The following is a 19,519-nucleotide window of genomic DNA, read 5'->3' as shown; positions in this document are numbered from 1 at the left end:
TTTTCCTTTAGGGTCGTCTGATATTCAGGCTTTTTCTTTTTTTTCCTAAATTAATATTCAGATTTTGGGGGGTCGTCTTATAATCGAGCAAATACGGTACTCTCCGGCCGTATAACTAATCCAGTTATATCCCTGTATATTCCTCATATTATATATTATATACTCTCCAGCTGTATAACTAATCCCGTCCTTATAACCCGTTATATCCCTGTATATTCCTCATATTATATATTATATACTCTCCAGCCGTATAACTAATCCCGTCCTTATAACCCGTTATATCCCTGTATATTCCTCATATTATATATTATATACTCTCCAGCCGTATAACTAATCCCGTCCTTATAACCTGTTATATCCCTGTATACTCCTCATATTATATATTATATACTCTCCCCCCGTATAACTAATCCCATCCTTATAACTAGGGCTGCAACTAACGATTATTTTCATAATCGATTAGTTGGCCGATTATTTTTTCGATTAATCGATTAATCGGGTAAAAAAAAAATAATAATAATAATTAAAGCTATATTTTAACAAGAACTCAAAAAATACCAAAAAAAGCTTTACTAGTAAATATTCATGTAAACTATTTTTGCCCAGTTATGCACATCTCACCCCAGCTTGCCTCTCTGTCCCAGAAATGCATATCAGGAGGGGTATAAGGCATATCAGGGGACAGAGTGGCATATAGGAGGTATAAGGGGATACCTCCTATATGCCACTCTGTCCCCTGATATGCATTATACCCTCCTGATATGCCTTATAGCCCCCTATATGCCACTGATATGCCACTTTGTCCCCTAATATGCCACTGTGCCCCCTGATATGCATTATACCCCTCCTGATATGCCTTATAGCCCCCTATATGCCACTGATATGCCACTTTGTCCCCTAATATGCCACTGTGCCCCCTGATATGCATTATACCCCTCCTGATATGCCTTATAGCCCCCTATATGCCACTGATATGCCACTTTGTCCCCTGATATGCCTTATAGCCCCATATATATGCCACAGTGCCCCGATATGCCACTGTGCCCTCCTGATATGCCTTATAGCCCCCTATATGCCTTTACCCTTGATATGCCACCATGCCCGATATGCCTTTTACCCCTATATGCCACTGAGATGCCACTGTGCCCCCTGATATGCCTTATAGCGCCTTCATGCCACTGTGCCCCCTGATACGCCTTATAGCCCCTTTATGCCACTGTCCCCCCTGATACACCTTATAGCCCCTTTATGCCACTGTCCCCCCTGATATACCTTATAGCCCCTTTATGCCACTGTGCCCCCTGATATGTCTTATGCCCCCCCGATATAAGAAAAACTGACATCACTAAAATTGTTTTTTTATATTTATATTTATTAAATATAGACAAAAAAAATACACAATACAATATAAATATATATAAATATATGGACAATAAATCAAATATTCTAGACATAAAAAAAAACACACAAATGCACATAATTAATAGATCCCGCAAAAATTCTACCTGCCCCACCAGGTGTTAATATATCAACAGAAGAAACACAGGGCAAATGAGCATAAAAATAAAGATAATATTTACCCAGTGCTGCTTACTTGTCCTGTTTTTCTTCTGTTGATATATTAACCCCTGGTGGGGCAGGTGGAAGTGGCAGTACACAGTGCACATCGCGCACTAAAATCCAAATCCCCAAGCAGGCGCTGCAGCGGGACCTGGATCCTCTCCGGCAGCAGGTAGGGGTCTGTGTGATGCGCGCAGACAGCCGCAGACAGCCGCAAACAGCCGCTTCTCCCTCCGCTTCCGTTGGGGCTTCCATGATGGAAGCCGCACCGGAAGGTCACGTGACGCCGGGTTCAGTAATAGAAGCCCCGGCGGAAGTGGAGGGGAGAAGCGGAAGGGGAGAAGCGGAGGATGTCTGCGCGTTTTGCACAGACCCTCACCGGGTGGCAGAGAGGATCCAGGATCCAGGTCTAGAGTTATAATCCGATCTCTATTTGAGATCGGATTATAGAAGGACGGGAGTTTTTCAGAGCGTTTGCTCTGAAAAACATAATTTTATAAATCGATAAAAATCGATTCAACTAATCGATTATGAAAATCGTTGACAACGATTTTCATAATCGATTATTATCGATTTTATCGATTCGTTGTTGCAGCCCTACTTATAACCCGTTATATACCTGTATATTCCTCATATCATATATTATACACTCTCCAGCCGTATAACTAATCCCGTCCTTATAACCCGTTATATCCCTGTATATTCCTCATATTATATATTATATACTCTCCATCCTGTATAACTAATCCTGGCCTTATAACCCGTTATATCCTGTATATTCCTCATATTATATATTATATACTCTCCAGCCCGTATAACTAATCCCGTCTTTATAACCTGTTATATCCTGTATATTCCTCATATTATATATTATATACTCTCCGGCCCGTATAACTAATCCCGTCCTTATAACCCGTTACATCCCTGTATATTCCTCATATTAAATATTATATACTCTCCGGCCCGTATAACTAATCCAGTCATATCCTGTATATTCCTCATATTATATATTATATACTATCCGGCCGTATAACTAATCCCGTCCTTATAACCCGTTATATCCCTGTATATTCCTCATATTATATATTATATACTCTCCGGCCGTATAACTAATCCCGGCCTTATAACCGTTATATCCTGTATATTCCTCATATTATATATTATATACTCTCCGGCCGTATAACTAATCCCGTCCTTATAACCAGTTATATCCTGTATATTCCTCATATTATATATTATATACTCTCTGGCCGTATAACTAATCCCGTCCTTATAACCCGTTATATCCCTGTATATTCCTCATATTAAATATTATATACTCTCCGGCCCGTATAACTAATCCTGTCCTTATAACCCGTTATATCCCTGTATATTCCTCATATTATATACTCTCCGGCCCGTATAACTAATCCTGTCCTTATAACCCGTTATATCCTGTTCCTCATATTATATATTATATACTCTCTGGCCGTATAACTAATCCCGTCCTTATAACCCGTTATATCCTGTATATTCCTCATATTATATATTATATACTCTCCATCCTGTATAACTAATCCCGGCCTTATAACCCGTTATATCCTGTATATTCCTCATATTATATACTCTCTGGCCTGTATAGTATACAGGGGTATCTTACTGTATGCCGCGCCAGGGGTTATATTACTGTATACAGCGCTGGGGGTTATATTACTGTATACAGCGCCAGGGGGTTATATTACTGTATACAGCGCCAGGGGGTTATATTACTGTATACAGCGCTGGGCGTAACGTTCGAGGAGAATATTTTCTGTTGGGCTCTCTCTTTAACACGTTGGTCTGACCCTAGAAACGGTGCCCACATTTTGCTGATGATTGGAATATATTAGAATCTTTTATTAAGTGAATTATTTAAGCAGTCGCTGCCGGGAGGAGAGAGTCTGCCGAATACAGACCAGTAAATCTCACAACAGTTAATGAACGGAAGTGAATGGAAAGCACGTTAAACGACAGAGGGATTAAATATGGGAATTATTAAGTATGTGCGGGTTTATGGTGTTAGCATGAAGGAGCCCGCCTGTTAGTGTGTGTTATAGTTATTAGGGAGAGGAGCAGCCGACATAATGCACCCAGGCACCACTAACCCTAGGCTCACCCTTGTCCATGGGGCAGCTGCCCAGGTGCCACAAGGTGAGGGGTGCACTTGAGGGGCCCCGCAGCAATGCCCTGCGCCACCCTTGTTTTTCCCTCCGCTTCCGAAGCAGACGTTGCCTCAAGGACCAGCTCTGGCAGGAGGCTGGTCTCTGAATAAAGTTACACAGGTGGGTGCGCGGTGCGGTGTGGAGCGGTGCTGTGCGGAGCGGAGCGATGCTATGCCGTGTGGAGCGGTGCGGTGTGGTGCGGAACGGCGCCCCCGTTCACAGAATTTCGCCCCGATGTATACCGTTCACACGGCCGTCTTACCTTCTTTCTGGCAATTCCGGTCTGTCTGCGGTTGACAGGCGATCAGACTCTGGGCTGTTGACGCGCCGGTAGCGCAAGGAACGAGCCTGGGTTGTGGGGGACTCTGGAGGAGCCCGGACCGGGGAGCTGGGACACCCTCCGCGACTGTGATCCTCCTCCATCAGGCACTGTGTCTGCAAGCACAGAGAACAAGCCGTCGACACATCTACAACAATGAAGCCCCCCATTTCTGGGCAGCCAGAGGGCAAACTGCTCTTGGGGTGGACAGTGGGTGGGAGGGCTCATTGGCAGTGGGTTTAGTGAATTGGGGGTCAGTGGCAGGTAGCCCTCATGCAGCAGCAATCCGTGAGTTGGGGGGTCAGTGGCAGAGCGATACTCGTACTGCATGAGTTAGTGATTTGGGGGTCTGTGGGGACCCTTATACAGCAGGGGTTAGAGATTTGGGGTCAGTGACGGAGGGGGACTATCATACAGCAGGGGGTTTAGTGAACTGGGGGTCAGGGGCATGGAGGGATCCACATACGAGAGTTAGGGATTTGGGGATCTTCATACAGAAGGAGTTAGGGATTTGGGGGGGGCAGCCGTGAGGGGCGCTCGGGGGTTCATGCGCGGGGGGGGGGGGTCCCGGCACCTTGCTAATGCTGATCCTGAGCTTGTTACGATTCACATCTGTTTCCTCCCACATTTCTGTGTCATTAAATCCTGCGTTGGGCACTTGGCTGGTGAGATCAGCTGGTCGGCCTGGGAGCACCGGAGGGGCATTCTCCTGGTCACTCAGATGCTCCCCCTGCAGGACATCTTCAGTATTCTCCCGCAACAGGTCACCGGGCACGGGGGTCACATTAACCACCCTGGGGGGGTAAAAATGTTCACGAAATCAAACACTGAAGGTGCCAATAACCCTAACGCAGTCCGTGTCAGCCTGAAGTCACATGACTTATCTCCACATGACTCACCCAAACATGGCGGCCGTTTGCCGAGTGTTCTGCTGCGGCGGGGTGGATGTGCTGGTGGACAGCAAGATGTCTGTCCCTCCTTTCTCCCAGTCAAAGGCCTCATTCTCTGTGATCCCTCGTTCCTTCATGCTGCTCTCAAATACCGACATGATCATCTGCAGGAGACAAAGTCAGACGTAGAACATGCCAACTGCACGCTACATACATCCCCATGCACACGGCCGGCACCGGCACGAGATGCGTTCAGCTTCCAGTAAAAATACTAATGGATTCCACACCGTCAGCATCCATATCAAAGGGTACGTGAAAAAGGACTGCGGCGGCCATAACTAAATGAACAAACTTTATTAAACCGCGGGAAAACAATACAAGACGAGCACTCAGATGAATGAGGTTTGGCCAAGCGCAGCATTAACACCCGTCACGTTAAGGCATATCATCTAAATACAGAGTTACAGCCATCGGGGCACATTCTCTGGGGGTACAGAGTGCGGGCCGCAGTCACGCGCAGGATGGGCTCTATTATCTCATTAGTCAAGTACCTGGTAATCTGGCTTTGTGAAGTAGTCCAGAGTGGATATGTGCTCCAGGAAGAGGTGGAACTCCGAAGGCATGTGTTTCAGGAGCATGCGATGGTCATATTTCTCCTTAATCATCCCAACCTGTTCCTGTAATGGAAGAAGACAGGAGTCTGCACGGTGGGGACGTCGATTACGCCGCATGCGCAATAAATGCCACGGCCGCCAATAACGCTAAAATGTCATTTTCATTAAACGACAGCCGTGTTTTTTTGTTTTTTTTTAATTAAATGCGATATGAAGGCTTCTCAGGATTAACGGAGCCGGCTTCACTGCCCTTGCTCCCCCCCCCCCCCCCGAGTCATTCACGGTCACTGACTGTGACATAGGAAATATTATGCTATAGGGTATGTCAGATATTTTATCACAGAAAACATGTATTTCTATATTCTGTGATTTTACACAAAATGGAGTTAGAGCCATTTTATTTTATTTAATCATATAGTGATTATTTCTTTTTGTCTTTGTTCCCTCTATAATTGAGAACAAAGGAGTATTCATGTATAATGATGTTTCAGCGTATATATGATACAATTAATGTTATCTTCCATGAGAAAGTTAAGGAGAAGACACTGCATATCTTTAGAAATGGAACTTGGAATGGGGGATCCATGGGAAGACTACCAAGACCTGAGTTACTATCTAGGAAGTAACATTTGGCGATTAGGGTGACCAAGGATAAATTCCAAACACATATGTAATGGTTTTAAGTTAATTCTTAGACCAGAGCGTCTCTCGCAGGTAAATTAAGAAATTACAACGGTGTAAATATGAGTAAAAATCCTAATTATAATGGGTAAAACCCACCGTTATGATTGGAGAATTCCTACCAAAAGGTGGAGGCTATGATAATGAGCCCTGTCTTTAAAAGCTTAAAGATCGCACCCTGAAATGGACAGACCCTGACGGACTTATTCACCAAATTTACCCCAGAGAATTGGAATCTTAAGATCCTGGCACCATATTTCACTCTTAGAGTTACTTGGAGTCCTAACCTATATAATTTGTAGAAAGTTATATTCTTGCCCACTTAATTTCTTGACAATGAATCTGGATTAATTTCTACAAGGACCAGTTGGACAACAGCAACAAGTGGTGGTAAATATAATTGTTTTATTATTCTGAATAGAGATGAATTTTGTCTTCTTCGTATAGAATTCCCTGTTTCTGGGAAATAATATATTGCATTATTGTATATGGCGGCTTGTGAGACTGCAGCTTATAACCCGTGATAATAACAATAATGAAAAGGTATTTTTACCTATAGACGAAGTTTGACATTATTTGCATCTATTAGGAACTTCACTAATACTCTTAGACACAATTCAATTATTTTAATTTGTCATGTTAGTTAAACTAATATTAGAGAGATAGTGATATCTTTATTACTGCCCTGATTATTATTTTGGTTGCTGAGTGGACTGGAAATTAATTGTGTGTTAGACTCATAAAGTAATAATTCATATTGATAACTATCGATAATATACTGTATTTGAATTGATTTATTTTTTACATGTTTTAAGAATTTTGTGTTTTATATCATGCATTGTGTGACTCATATATATATTTTATAAATTGTGTTTACAATAAATAATATTTTTATTGACTATCGTGGCGATATATATCTAATTTGACTTATAATTTTCGGCGATCTGAAAGAATTTATGATTGGAGATAAAATATAGGGTATCTCCTTAAATTAATATTGTGGATGCGGTCCTACAATATCTGGTAGCGTCGTTATTTTGTGTGTGTGACGAAATATTGGTTTTGCCTATTTTGTCTCATTAATATCCCTAACAGGTATGACACTATATGACACCACAGAGTAAAATATTACATGATAGGGTATATTATGACACACTACATTATAGTGTATAATATTAAATCAGAGTGTATAATATTACGCTATATGTACACACTACATCACTGGGTATAATATTAAGCTATAGGGTATATTACACTATATGTACATACTACATCACTGGGTATAATATTAAGCTATAGGTTATATTACACTATATGTAAACACTACATCACTGGGTATAATATTAAGCTATAGGGTATATTACACTTTATGTACACACTACATCATAGGGTATAATATTACACTATATGTACACACTACATCATAGGGTATAATATTAAGCTATAGGGTATATTACACTATATGTACACACTACATCACTGGGTATAATATTAAGCTATAGGGTATATTACACTATATGTACACACTACATCACTGGGTATAATATTAAGCTATAGGGTATATTACACTATATGTACACACTACATCACCGGGTATAATATTAAGCTATAGGGTATATTACACTATATGTACACACTACATCACCGGGTATAATATTAAGCTATAGGGTATATTACACTATATGTACACACTACATCATAGGGTATAATATTAAGCTATAGGGTATATTACACTATATGTACACACTACATCACTGGGTATAATATTAAGCTATAGGGTATATTACACTATATGTACACACCATATCACTGGGTATAATATTAAGCTATAGGGTATATTACACTATATGTACACACTACATCACCGGGTATAATATTACACTATATGTACACACTACATCATAGGGTATAATATTAAGCTATAGGGTATATTACACTATATGTACACACTACATCACTGGGTATAATATTAAGCTATAGGGTATATTACACTATATGTACACACTACATCACTGGGTATAATATTAAGCTATAGGGTATATTACACTATATGTACACACTACATCACCGGGTATAATATTAAGCTATAGGGTATATTACACTATATGTACACACTACATCACCGGGTATAATATTAAGCTATAGGGTATATTACACTATATGTACACACTACATCACCGGGTATAATATTAAGCTATAGGGTATATTACACTATATGTACAGACTACATCACCGGGTATAATATTAAGCTATAGGGTATATTACACTATATGTACACACTACATCATAGGGTATAATATTAAGCTATAGGGTATATTACATAGCTCTGACCTTATCTTTGATCTTTCTCCAGGGCAGTTGTCCAACAGCAAATTCAACTAACATGTAGAAAAGAGACCACAGGTCATCGTGTCGCCCCATTTCCTGTAACGAGAAGCATTGAGGACCTCATAATACATGACATCATGAGGACAAGAAGGGCACTGCCGGCGTTATAACCGGAGGTGGGGGCGAGGTGTACGGGTGTCATAGCAACACAGGGTGTGGGGTAAAGGGCTATTTTTGCAGCAGGGGTAAGGGGTTGAGCCCAGTTACTCACCCTGTTCTTGTGCGCGTTCACTGATGCATAGCGGACTGTGCCCCGAAAACCAGCGACATTGCGAGGCTGCGAGAGGGGCACAAAGTGAAGACCAGATTAGCCCCCAAGGCAAGTGCCGGCCCGTGCTGCCCCATCCAGTCCAGAAACCTTTATTCCGCTGTGACGCGGCGGATGCTTACACTCCGGTTATTATGATTAAAGGGAATGGCCCCCATCGCAGCGTTAATGAAACCCGCCCAGAATGTGGCCTTTTTATCATCCGATGGGGGATACTGGGCGTAAAGTAAGGGACTCTTTGAGATCGGTGGCAAAAGCAGCAGAACAGTTACCTCTTCTGATGTCCCTCTTTCTTCTTTCAAGTCAACTTATACCGGAGGGGATGAGAAGAATAACTTAATGGGGAGGAATAAACCTACAGATCCTGAGAGATGGCTGCTCTCGTGGGATACACATGAATTCATTAATACAGACGTACTGCTCGGTTTAATTCGCGGACACAGAGTACAGAACCGTTAAATGGAGGATTTGGGGAAAGTGACATCAGCAGCTCGTACCTGTACAGAAATGTCTCATCTTTGTGATGAGTCGACATGTAAGTGAGCTCTTGCGCGGACTCTCTGTGTGAGGGAGGGTCACGAGCTGTCTCATGAGTGTAATATTTCCATAATTACTTCCTGCGCGATACATCAACGCACATTTCTCTACAGACTTCCAGTGTGATGTCTGATTGTGACTTCCTGTGTGACTCGTTTCTGTACAGACTTCCTGTGTGATCTCTGATTGTAACTTCCTGTGTGACTCGTTTCTGTATAGACTTCCTGTGTGACTCGTTTCTGTACAGACTTCCTGTGTGATCTCTGATTGTAACTTCCTGTGTGACTCGTTTCTGTATAGACTTCCTGTGTGACTTGTTTCTGTACAGACTTCCTGCGTGATGTATGATTGTAACTTCCTGTGTGACTTGTTTCTGTACAGACTTCCTGTGTGTTCTCAGATTGTAACTTCCTGTGTGATACATTTCTGTATAGACTTCCCGTGTGATGTCTGATTGTAACTTCCTGTGTGACTCGTTTCTGTATAGACTTCCTGTGTGACTCGTTTCTGTACAGACTTCCTGTGTGATGTCTGATTGTAACTTCCTGTGCGATACATTTATTACCCCACTTTTCCTGAATGAGAAAACGCACCCTGGCTCCTGATAATGTGCTCCATAAGGAAATACCCCACCGTCTGAGAGGTTGGCATCTGCCACAGGCGGCACGTTCCCTTATACTCACATGTCCAGCATTCACACAAACATACCACTCACACAACTACATGCAGACCTACACATCAAAACACACACACACACACATATATATATATATATATATATATATATATATATATATATATACACACACACATACATACATACATATAGGATTTCTCCTATATATTATATGTTAACATTCTATAGATACGTACGATTTATACTATATATGATATATTAACATTCTATAAACACCTATGATATATTCTACCTATGATATATTCTACATTTTATGTTTTAACATGCTATAGATACATACGATATATACTATATATCATGTGTTAACATTCTATAGACATGTACGATATGTGTTAACATTCTATAGACTGTCAGATATTTTATGAGGGAAAACATGCATTCTATATATTCTGTATTTTACATGAGCACAAAATGGAGTCAAAGCCATTTTATTTTACTTAATCATATAGTGATTATTTCTGTCTTTGTTCCTCTATAATTGAGAACAAAGGAGTATTCATGTATATAGATGCTTCAGTATATATGATCCAATTAACGTTATCTTCCATGAGAAAGTTAAGGAGTAGACACTACATATCCTTAGGAATGTAAATTGGAATGGGGGATACGTCTTAAGACCCCCAAAACATAATTTACTACCTAGGAGGCAACGTCTGGAGATATGGGTGACTACAAAGACCTGATTTACTATCTAGGAGGTAACATCTAAAGATAAAGTGACCAAGGATAAATTCCAAACACATATGTAACGGTCTTAAGTTATTTCTCAGACCAGAGCGTCTCTCGCAGGTAAATTAAGAAATTAGAACGGTGTAAATATGAGTAAAAATCCTAATTATAATGGGTAAAACCCACCGTTATGATTGGAGAATTCCAATCAAGAGGTGGAGGCTATGATAATGAGCCCTGTCTTTAAAAGCTTATGTCTTGAATAATTAAGGGGACCCACCTTGAAAAACTCATCCTGGAACCCACCTTGAAAGACTCACCCTAAGACTCACGCTAAGGGATTCACCCTAAAAACAAAGGCACCCTGAAACAGACAGACCCTGACGGACTTATTCACCAAATTTACCCCAGAGATTTGGAATCTTAAGATCCTGGCACCATATTTCACTCTTAGAGTTACTTGGAGTCCTAACCTATATAATTTGTAGAAAGTTATATTCTTTCCCACTTAATTTCTTGACAATGAATCTGGATTAATTTCTACAAGGACCAGTTGGACAACAGCAACAAGTGGTGGTAAATATAATGGTTTTATTATTCTGAATAGAGATGAATTTTGTCTTCTTCGTATAGAATTCCCTGTTTCTGGGAAATAATATATTGCATTATTGTATATGACGGCTTGTGAGACTGCAGCTTATAACCCGTGATAATAACAATAATGAAAAGGTATTTTTACCTGTAGATGAAGTTTGACATTATTTGCATCTATTAGGAACTTCACTAATACTCCTATTATGTCATATTAGTTGAACTAATATATAAAGTGAGTAAGTGATATTTTATTATTGCCCTGATTATTATTATTTTGGTTGCTGAGTGGAATGGAAATTGTGTGTTAGACTCAAAGTGGTAATTCATATTGATAACTATCGATAATATACTGTATTTGAATTGATTTATTTTTTACATGTTTTAAGAATTTTGTGTTTTACATTATGCACTGTGTGACTCGTATAGATATTTTATAAATTGTGTTTACAATAAATAATATTTTTATTGACTATCGTGGCGATATCTATCTAATTTGAATTATAATTTTCGGCGATCTGTAAGAATTTAGGATCGGAGATAAAATATAGGGTATCTCCTTAAATTAATATTGTGGATGTGGTCCTACAATATCTGGTAGCGTCGTTATTTTGCGTGTGTGACGAAATATTGGTTTTGCCTATTTTGTCTCATTAATATCCCTAACAAGACACGTATGATATATATGTGTTAACATGCTATAGATACCTACTATACTATATATCATGTGTTAACATTCTATAGACACGTACGATATATACTATATATCATGTGTTAACATTCTATAGACACGTACGATATATAATGTATTAACATGTATGGTATATAATATTTAATGTATTAACATTCTATAGATTCTATAGATACGTATCTGATAAATAAACAGGATGCGTACAGAATAGAAATTATATTTACTCCTATTATCTATAATATTTATATATTATTTTCCCAGAGCGTGGCTGGGAGGGAGGGTATTCAGGGGGGGCAGCCCCCGGACCAGCAGAATGTATCATTTTACAACCTACCCAGAAATGTTTGTTTTTACACAAAAGAATAGATTAGTATATATTGGGCACTTGGGCTGCTACCGAGGGCACTATGAATATATTATTATTAACACATTAATCTCGCTTTAAATCGGCTGTTATTTTAATCTGACTTTTTAATATCATTTTTATCTTTCTCTGTACAACCCAAACAAGCTTTTGTATGTAATAGACACGGCCACACATGCAAGATACTCACATCGCACGCAAACATGGGAACGAACACACGCCGTACATACAAAGGACAGAAACCCCATAAACATGACATATAACGTGGGGTAACTACACGCCTTTAGACACGCCACACGCCTCGGGCACAAACAGCGAAAAAACTAAACATGGTGGAAGAAGCAAAATAAAAGGCCGGCGGCTGGAGACTCACACTCAGCGTTCCCGGGGGCCAAATTAAACTGCAACGCAAGGGCCCGAAAAATAAACTGAAAAACAAAAAGAAAACAATGAAGGAAAAGAAAACAATTCAGCAAATCAAAGGGACACATGAGTAATACGGACACGGCACTCGCTGCACACGCTGCCCTCCTCCGAGCCCTGATACCCGGCTCTCTAGCACCAGTGCAAGCGCTGAGTGTGATGGGAGTTGGACTGTTACCCCCGGCTGGGGGAGAAGAGGTCTCGCTGGTGGTATCTCTGTGATGGGTAGAGATTGGTGCCTGGGGGCTGATGTGAAGTGGTGCGTACCTGATGGATAAGCTTTACCCATTCCCTGCCCAGCCACACCCATTCCCTGACAAGCTCCACCCACTCCCTACCCAGGGCCACCCATTGCCTGCCCAGCCCTACCTAGTCCCTGTCCAGGGCCACACAATCCCTGTCAAGCCCCACCTACTCCATATCCACCTAAAACCTTCTAGCCCCACCCACTTTTACCTGTTCCCTTTCCCTACCTCAGTTTGCTGTTTAGAGGTAGCCATGCCGCTGCTGACCCCCCAGGGATGGACCCTGTGGGGAGGGCGTGTATCTGCGTGCATGTATGTATGCGCGGCGTGTATCTGCATGTATGTATGCGCGGCGTGTATCTGCATGTATGTATGTATGCGCGGCGTGTATCTGCATGTATGTATGTATGCGCGGCGTGTATCTGCATGTATGTTTGTGTGGGTCTCCACGGTAAGGAGGGGTGTTACATAAAATAGCTCCGCGCCCCCGGTACTCACCGGCCGGACCTCTCCGGTGGTGTTGGTGTACTGCCGGGCCAGGCCAAAGTCCAACATGTAGCATTTCCGGTATGTAGAGGGCAGGCGCCCCATGGCAAAGTTAGACTGGAAGAGATTTCGGTAAAAAAACAATTTACAAAACACGATATGGGATCCTGTAGGTCAGTGGGTGCAGCGAGGTGGGATCCTGTAGGTCAGTGGGTGCAGCGAGGTGGGATCCTGTAGGTCAGTGGGTGCAGGGAGGTGGGATCTGTAGGTCAGTGGGTGCAGCGAGGTGGGATCCTGTAGGTCAGTGGGTGCAGGGAGGTGGGATCTGTAGGTCAGTGGGTGCAGCGAGGTGGGATCCTGTAGGTCAGTGGGTGCAGCGAGGTGGGACCCTGTAGGCTCAGTGGGTGCAGTGAGGTGGGATCTGTAGGTCAGTGGGTGCAGCGAGGTGGGATCCTGTAGGTCAGTGGGTGCAGCGAGGTGGGACCCTGTAGGCTCAGTGGGTGCAGTGAGGTGGGATCTGTAGGTCAGTGGGTGCAGTGAGGTGGGATCCTGTAGGTCAGTGGGTGCAGCGAGGTGGGATCCTGTAGGTCAGTGGGTGCAGCGAGGTGGGACCCTGTAGGCTCAGTGGGTGCAGTGAGGTGGGATCCTTTAGGCTCAGTGGGTGCAGTGAGGTGGGATCCTGTAGGCTCAGTGGGTGAAACAGATCCAACACTCACCGGCTTGATATCCCGGTGCAGAAAGCCCACGGAGTGAATGGATTCAATGGATTCCAGGATCTGTTTGCCAAGACGCAGGGTGGTGCTCATTGTGAAAGTGCCCCTTGGTTGGCTTCGCCGGAGATCTGCCAGGTTTCGACCCTGTGGTTAAAGAGACAACAGAGAATGAATGGGGGTATCTGACCATATACCACATACAGAACCTGTCCTGTTATCACGCGCCATATATAATATATATAGATAGGATCTGCCCTGTATATACAGAACCTGTCCTGTTATCACGCGCCATATATAATATATATAGATAGGATCTGCCCTGTATATACAGAACCTGTCCTGTTATCACGCGCCATATATAATATATATAGATAGGATCTGCCCTGTATATATAGAACCTGTCCTGTTATCACGCGCCATATATAATATATATAGATAGAATCTGCCCTGTATATAGAACCTGACCTGTAATCATACCTTGTATATACAGAACCTGTCCTGTTTTCATGCTCTGTGTATACAGAACCTGTCCAGTTATCACATGCCATATATAATATATATAGATAGGATCTGCCCTGTATATACAGAACCTGTCCTGTTATCACGCGCCATATATAATATATATAGATAGGATCTGCCCTGTATATACAGAACCTGTCCTGTTATCACGCGCCATATATAATATAGATAGGATCTGCCCTGTATATACAGAACCTGTCCTGTTATCACACGCCATATATAATATATATAGATAGAATCTTCCCTGTATATAGAACCTGACCTGTAATCGTACCTTGTATATACAGAACCTGTCCTGTTTTCATGCTCTGTGTATACAGAACCTGTCCTGTTATCACGTGACATATTTAATATATATATAGATAGGATCTGCCCTGTATATACAGAACCTGTCCTGTTATCACGCGCCATATATAATATATACAGATAGGATCTGCCCTGTATATACAGAACCTGACCTGTTTTCATGCTCTGTGTATACAGAACCTGTCCTGTGTTCATGCTCTGTGTATATAGAACCTGTCCTGTTATCACACGTTGCAGCTTTCTATTACCTGGAGCTGCATGACCACGTAATTAAACTTCTCATTTCTTCCACAGCCGATGAACCGACAGACATGGTCCTTCCCTGGGGAGACAGACATGGAGCGTGAGACGTGGAGCAGGGCAGCAGACAGGCGCTTACAGAGAGACAGGCAATCATTACGCGAGACTGTCTGAGAGCTGCCGCTGCGTCTGCAACCGGTCTGCGTCTGCGACCCACTAGGGGACTATAAGCACAACCACATTAACCATACAGCTCACACACGCATCCCACCGGGGGTCTCTGCAAACAGGTTAAAGACACAGACAGAGACGGCGAGGACTACAGACAGAGGCGGCGAGGACTACAGACAGACAGAGGCGGCGAGGACTACAGACAGACAGAGACGGCGAGGACTACAGACAGAGGCGGCGAGGACTACAGACAGAGGCGGCGAGGACTACAGACAGAGGCGGCGAGGACTACAGACAGAGAGAGACAGCGAGGACTACAGACAGAGAGAGACAGCGAGGACTACAGACAGAGAGAGACAGCGAGGACTACAGACAGAGAGAGAGACGACGAGGACTACAGACAGAGAGAGGCAGCGAGGACTACAGACAGACAGACGTGACTGCTATTGAGTGAAATACCCCTCGGGACTGACACGGACCTTGCAGTTTCTTCAGCACGGCCACCTCCATTTTCAGGACTTGTTTCGGCTGCTGAGCGGATTCTACTTTCAGGGCGACGTTCTCCCGCGTCAGCAGATCCATCGCCTCGTAGATCTCCCCGAACCCCCCGCCTCCGATCTTCTTCAGCTGTAAGGAGAAAGCACCGGTAATCACCAGAGTCCCCCGGCCTGAGCCGGTCTGAGTACTGCGGCCCAGTAAGTCTGAGTCATGGACACGTCCCGCGTCACAATGCGCGGTCTATATGGAATAACATGCGCGTAGTGTGTGTGTCGGTATCCGTGGGGGGGCAGCAGGGGGCACTCTATCGCAGCAGGGGGGGTATCGCAGTCCTCATTTACTCACCACTTTCCAGCGGTCCTTGACCACGTAGCTGACGGGCAGGATGTCGGCCTGCTCTGCGCCCCCGCTCATGTTTCCTTCGTCCCTGATGACCGCAGCTATACACTGCATGGGCCACCCAGACAGGATCCGGCCGGCCCCCGACCTAAAAGAGACATTGACCTGGGGAGGAAAAAAAAAAAAAAAAAAAAGAGAGAGGGTGATCAGCACCCGGGCCCCTAAAACACAATTGTTACCCCAAAACCAAGGGGCTGCAGACTGCCGAAAGAACTCGTCGGACTCTCAAAGAACCCCAAACACTTCCTTCCACCACAAAATCATCAGCAAACACAGCCATTCCCACCGGCGAGGTCCGGCGGCCACCGCATCTGATACCCCGCGAGCGCCGCCCGCCGGGTGTCTCTCTGTACGGTTCCCATGGCCTATGGGCCCCGCTTATCACGAGGTGGTACTATGAGGGTCACGGATGAAGGCGTATCAGCGGTGGTGTCACCAGCGTGTGTGCCGGTTATATAAATCGCGTGGATCGCTGGTTCTGGGTTACTGCGCAGATTCACTCCGAACGCGCTGCCTCCCGCCGGCCGTCTATTCCGGGCCTCTCCGGGGAGAGCTGGGATTTCTTCTGGACGTAGAGACAGACGTCAGGTTTCTGCTCAACAGAGTGCGGCTTCCCGTGACTCTATCAAATGATCCATAGAGGTCAAACGTCACCAAATACCAAGAACATAATTATCAGGAATGGCTCAGACAGCGGCGGGTCTGTATGTAATGTAGGGGATGTGACTGCGTTATCAGGACTGGTCAGACAGCGGCGGGTCTGTATGTAATGTAGGGGATGTGACTGCGTTATCAGGACTGGTCAGACAGCGGCGGGTCTGTATGTAATGTAGGGGATGTGACTGCGTTATCAGGACTGGTCAGACAGCGGCGGGTCTGTATGTAATGTAGGGGATGTGGCTGCGTTATCAGGACTGGTCAGACAGAGTATCTGTTACTGTGTGACACTTAGTGGAACACGGGGGAAGGGGAGCTGTCACGCAGTGGGGGCACAGACTCAATGACAGTAAAAACACGGACTGGAAGAATGTGGATCACAGGAGAGATTTCGCCGGTCAGGGCGGGCGGCAGGAAACAAAGTGACGCAGAAGCCAGGCAGTAGATCAGGAAAATGGGCTGCCTGGAACCACACAAGGGTATGTGGGGGACCGCGGGGGGGGGGGGATTCAACGTGGGTAATACAGTGAGGGTATTAAACATGCGTGGGATAGACATACGGCTCCTGAATCTAAGACGAGACCAACGACTGATTAAGGTTGGAGTCGTTACAGCAGGAGAAACGGGCGACTCGCCGGGGGCCGAATGGCCCTTGTGTGAACCTGAACTCCGTGGGCTTCATTCAATGACCGGTCTGAAAAAGGAGAATCCCGCACTAAAACCAGACGGACAAATAATTCAACTCCCAGGACACAAATCCAGAACAGATCACTACCGGCTCAGACGCGTGTTCATGAAGCGTGTGCTGGCTCCACGTCTAAATGACTGCGCACCGGAGAAGAGCAAAGGAAAGCAGGCCACTGCCACCGCAAAAGCTCATCAGAGTGAAGATGTGGTCCAGCCAGCAGTGGGAATACTCTTGGATTAGCTGAAGTTAGTGTTGATGTCTTTTTACCCCTGTGTGGTTACCCTGCAGATCTGCCCCGAGGCTGCTTTTAGAGAGGCTCCAGGATAGGGCCCCACGCGAGCGTCACGATGACCGCGCCTCGTGTGCGAGAGGAGCGACAAGAGATCGATGAACTCTACAGAACAGCAATAAGGACTTCATGGATTCCCGTTATGGAGGCTTCTCACTGTGGCCCCTGAGGCATCCCCACCTCCCTGCACAGTGGATGCTCAGGTACGCCCCACCCCCATCCCCTCAGGAATGCCCCCTTTCCCTGCGTTGTGGCCCCTCGTGCCCCCTTTCTTACTGTGCTCTTCTTGCCGTGGCTGGACTGGGTGAGAGGACATCCAAGGACCAGAGATAGAAGAAGACAAGACAGACACATGTGGTGAGATACAGGAGTCACGTGCAGGACATGCGCATTACACGGAGCACAGGGGAGCGGGGAAGCACAGGGGAGCACAAGCACATCTAACCTCCCAAGGAATATCACAAGAGGTCTCATAATCTGCGGCACTAGTTAGTGGCACAGTCTTAACGCTTGCTTGTCACCCTGTCCTATGACCTGCTAGTAAGCAGTACTGTCTGACGACCAGCAAATTATTGTATGATTACTGCTAGTTAGCGGCCCTGTATGATAACTGCTAGTTAGCGGCTCTGTATGATAACTGCTAGTTAGCGGCCCTGTATGATAACTGCTAGTTAGTGGCTCTGTATGATAACTGCTAGTTAGCTGCCCTGTATGATAACTGCTAGTTAGCTGCCCTGTATGATAACTGCTAGTTAGAGGCTCTGTATGATAACTGCTAGTTAGTGTCCTTGTATGATAACTGCTAGTTAGCGGCCCTGTATGATAACTGCTAGTTAGTGGTTCTGTATGATAACTGCTAGTTAGCTGCCCTGTATGATAACTGCTAGTTAGAGGCTCTGTATGATAACTGCTAGTTAGAGGCCCTGTATGATAACTGCTAGTTAGCGGCTCTGTATGATAACTGCTAGTTAGTGGCTCTGTATGATAACTGCTAGTTAGTGGCTCTGTATAACTGCTAGTTAGTGGCCCTGTATGATAACTGCTAGTTAGTGGGTCTGTATAATACCCTGTTATTTAGTGGCGCTGTATGATAACTGCTAGTTAGTTGTTAGTTAGTACAACGTTATGATAACTGTTAATAAGTGACACCGATTATGTGCCAGTTAGTAACCTTGTATGATGACCTGCTAGTTAGTAGCATTGTGATACAACCTGCTGGCAAGTAGCACAGGCGCATGCACGGGGTTAGTGCAGGACTCCACACCTTGATCAGTGAAGTAAGCATGCGGCAGCAGAGCGACGTCGGGTATCACCCGTGTTCAGCAGCCCCACAGACACTATGTGAACACGCGGTATAATGGAGGTTTGCATGTTGGGTAAAGAAGGGAAGCTTCAGGAGTAAACATATACTCCCCACCATTATACATCGCAGCATA

At 44.2% G+C, this 19,519-nt stretch overlaps 1 protein-coding gene across 1 annotated transcript; it reads right to left on the bottom strand.

The window, feature by feature from the left end:
- Positions 1 to 4,002: 4,002 nt before the first annotated feature.
- Positions 4,003 to 16,503, bottom strand: LOC149276704 (tau-tubulin kinase 1-like; the record flags this gene model as incomplete). The annotated part of the gene is made up of 11 exons (XM_089503384.1): positions 16,396 to 16,503; positions 16,032 to 16,179; positions 15,390 to 15,463; positions 14,320 to 14,460; positions 13,616 to 13,720; positions 8,844 to 8,909; positions 8,576 to 8,668; positions 5,501 to 5,626; positions 4,959 to 5,113; positions 4,634 to 4,853; positions 4,003 to 4,175 (listed from the first exon to the last, which is right to left on the bottom strand). Coding segments are annotated over exons 1-11 (1,409 nt in total), but the record flags the coding sequence as incomplete, so codon positions are not given.
- Between the last annotated feature and the right edge of the window lie 3,016 nt (positions 16,504 to 19,519).

This window comes from Sceloporus occidentalis, unplaced genomic scaffold (genome assembly GCF_023333645.1).
Source record: "Sceloporus occidentalis isolate IW3139 unplaced genomic scaffold, rSceOcc1.0.p SCAF_231, whole genome shotgun sequence".
NCBI lineage: Eukaryota > Metazoa > Chordata > Lepidosauria > Squamata > Phrynosomatidae > Sceloporus > Sceloporus occidentalis.
Note: the sequence above shows the minus strand (reverse complement) of the source record. Positions and strands in the feature narration are given on the sequence as shown.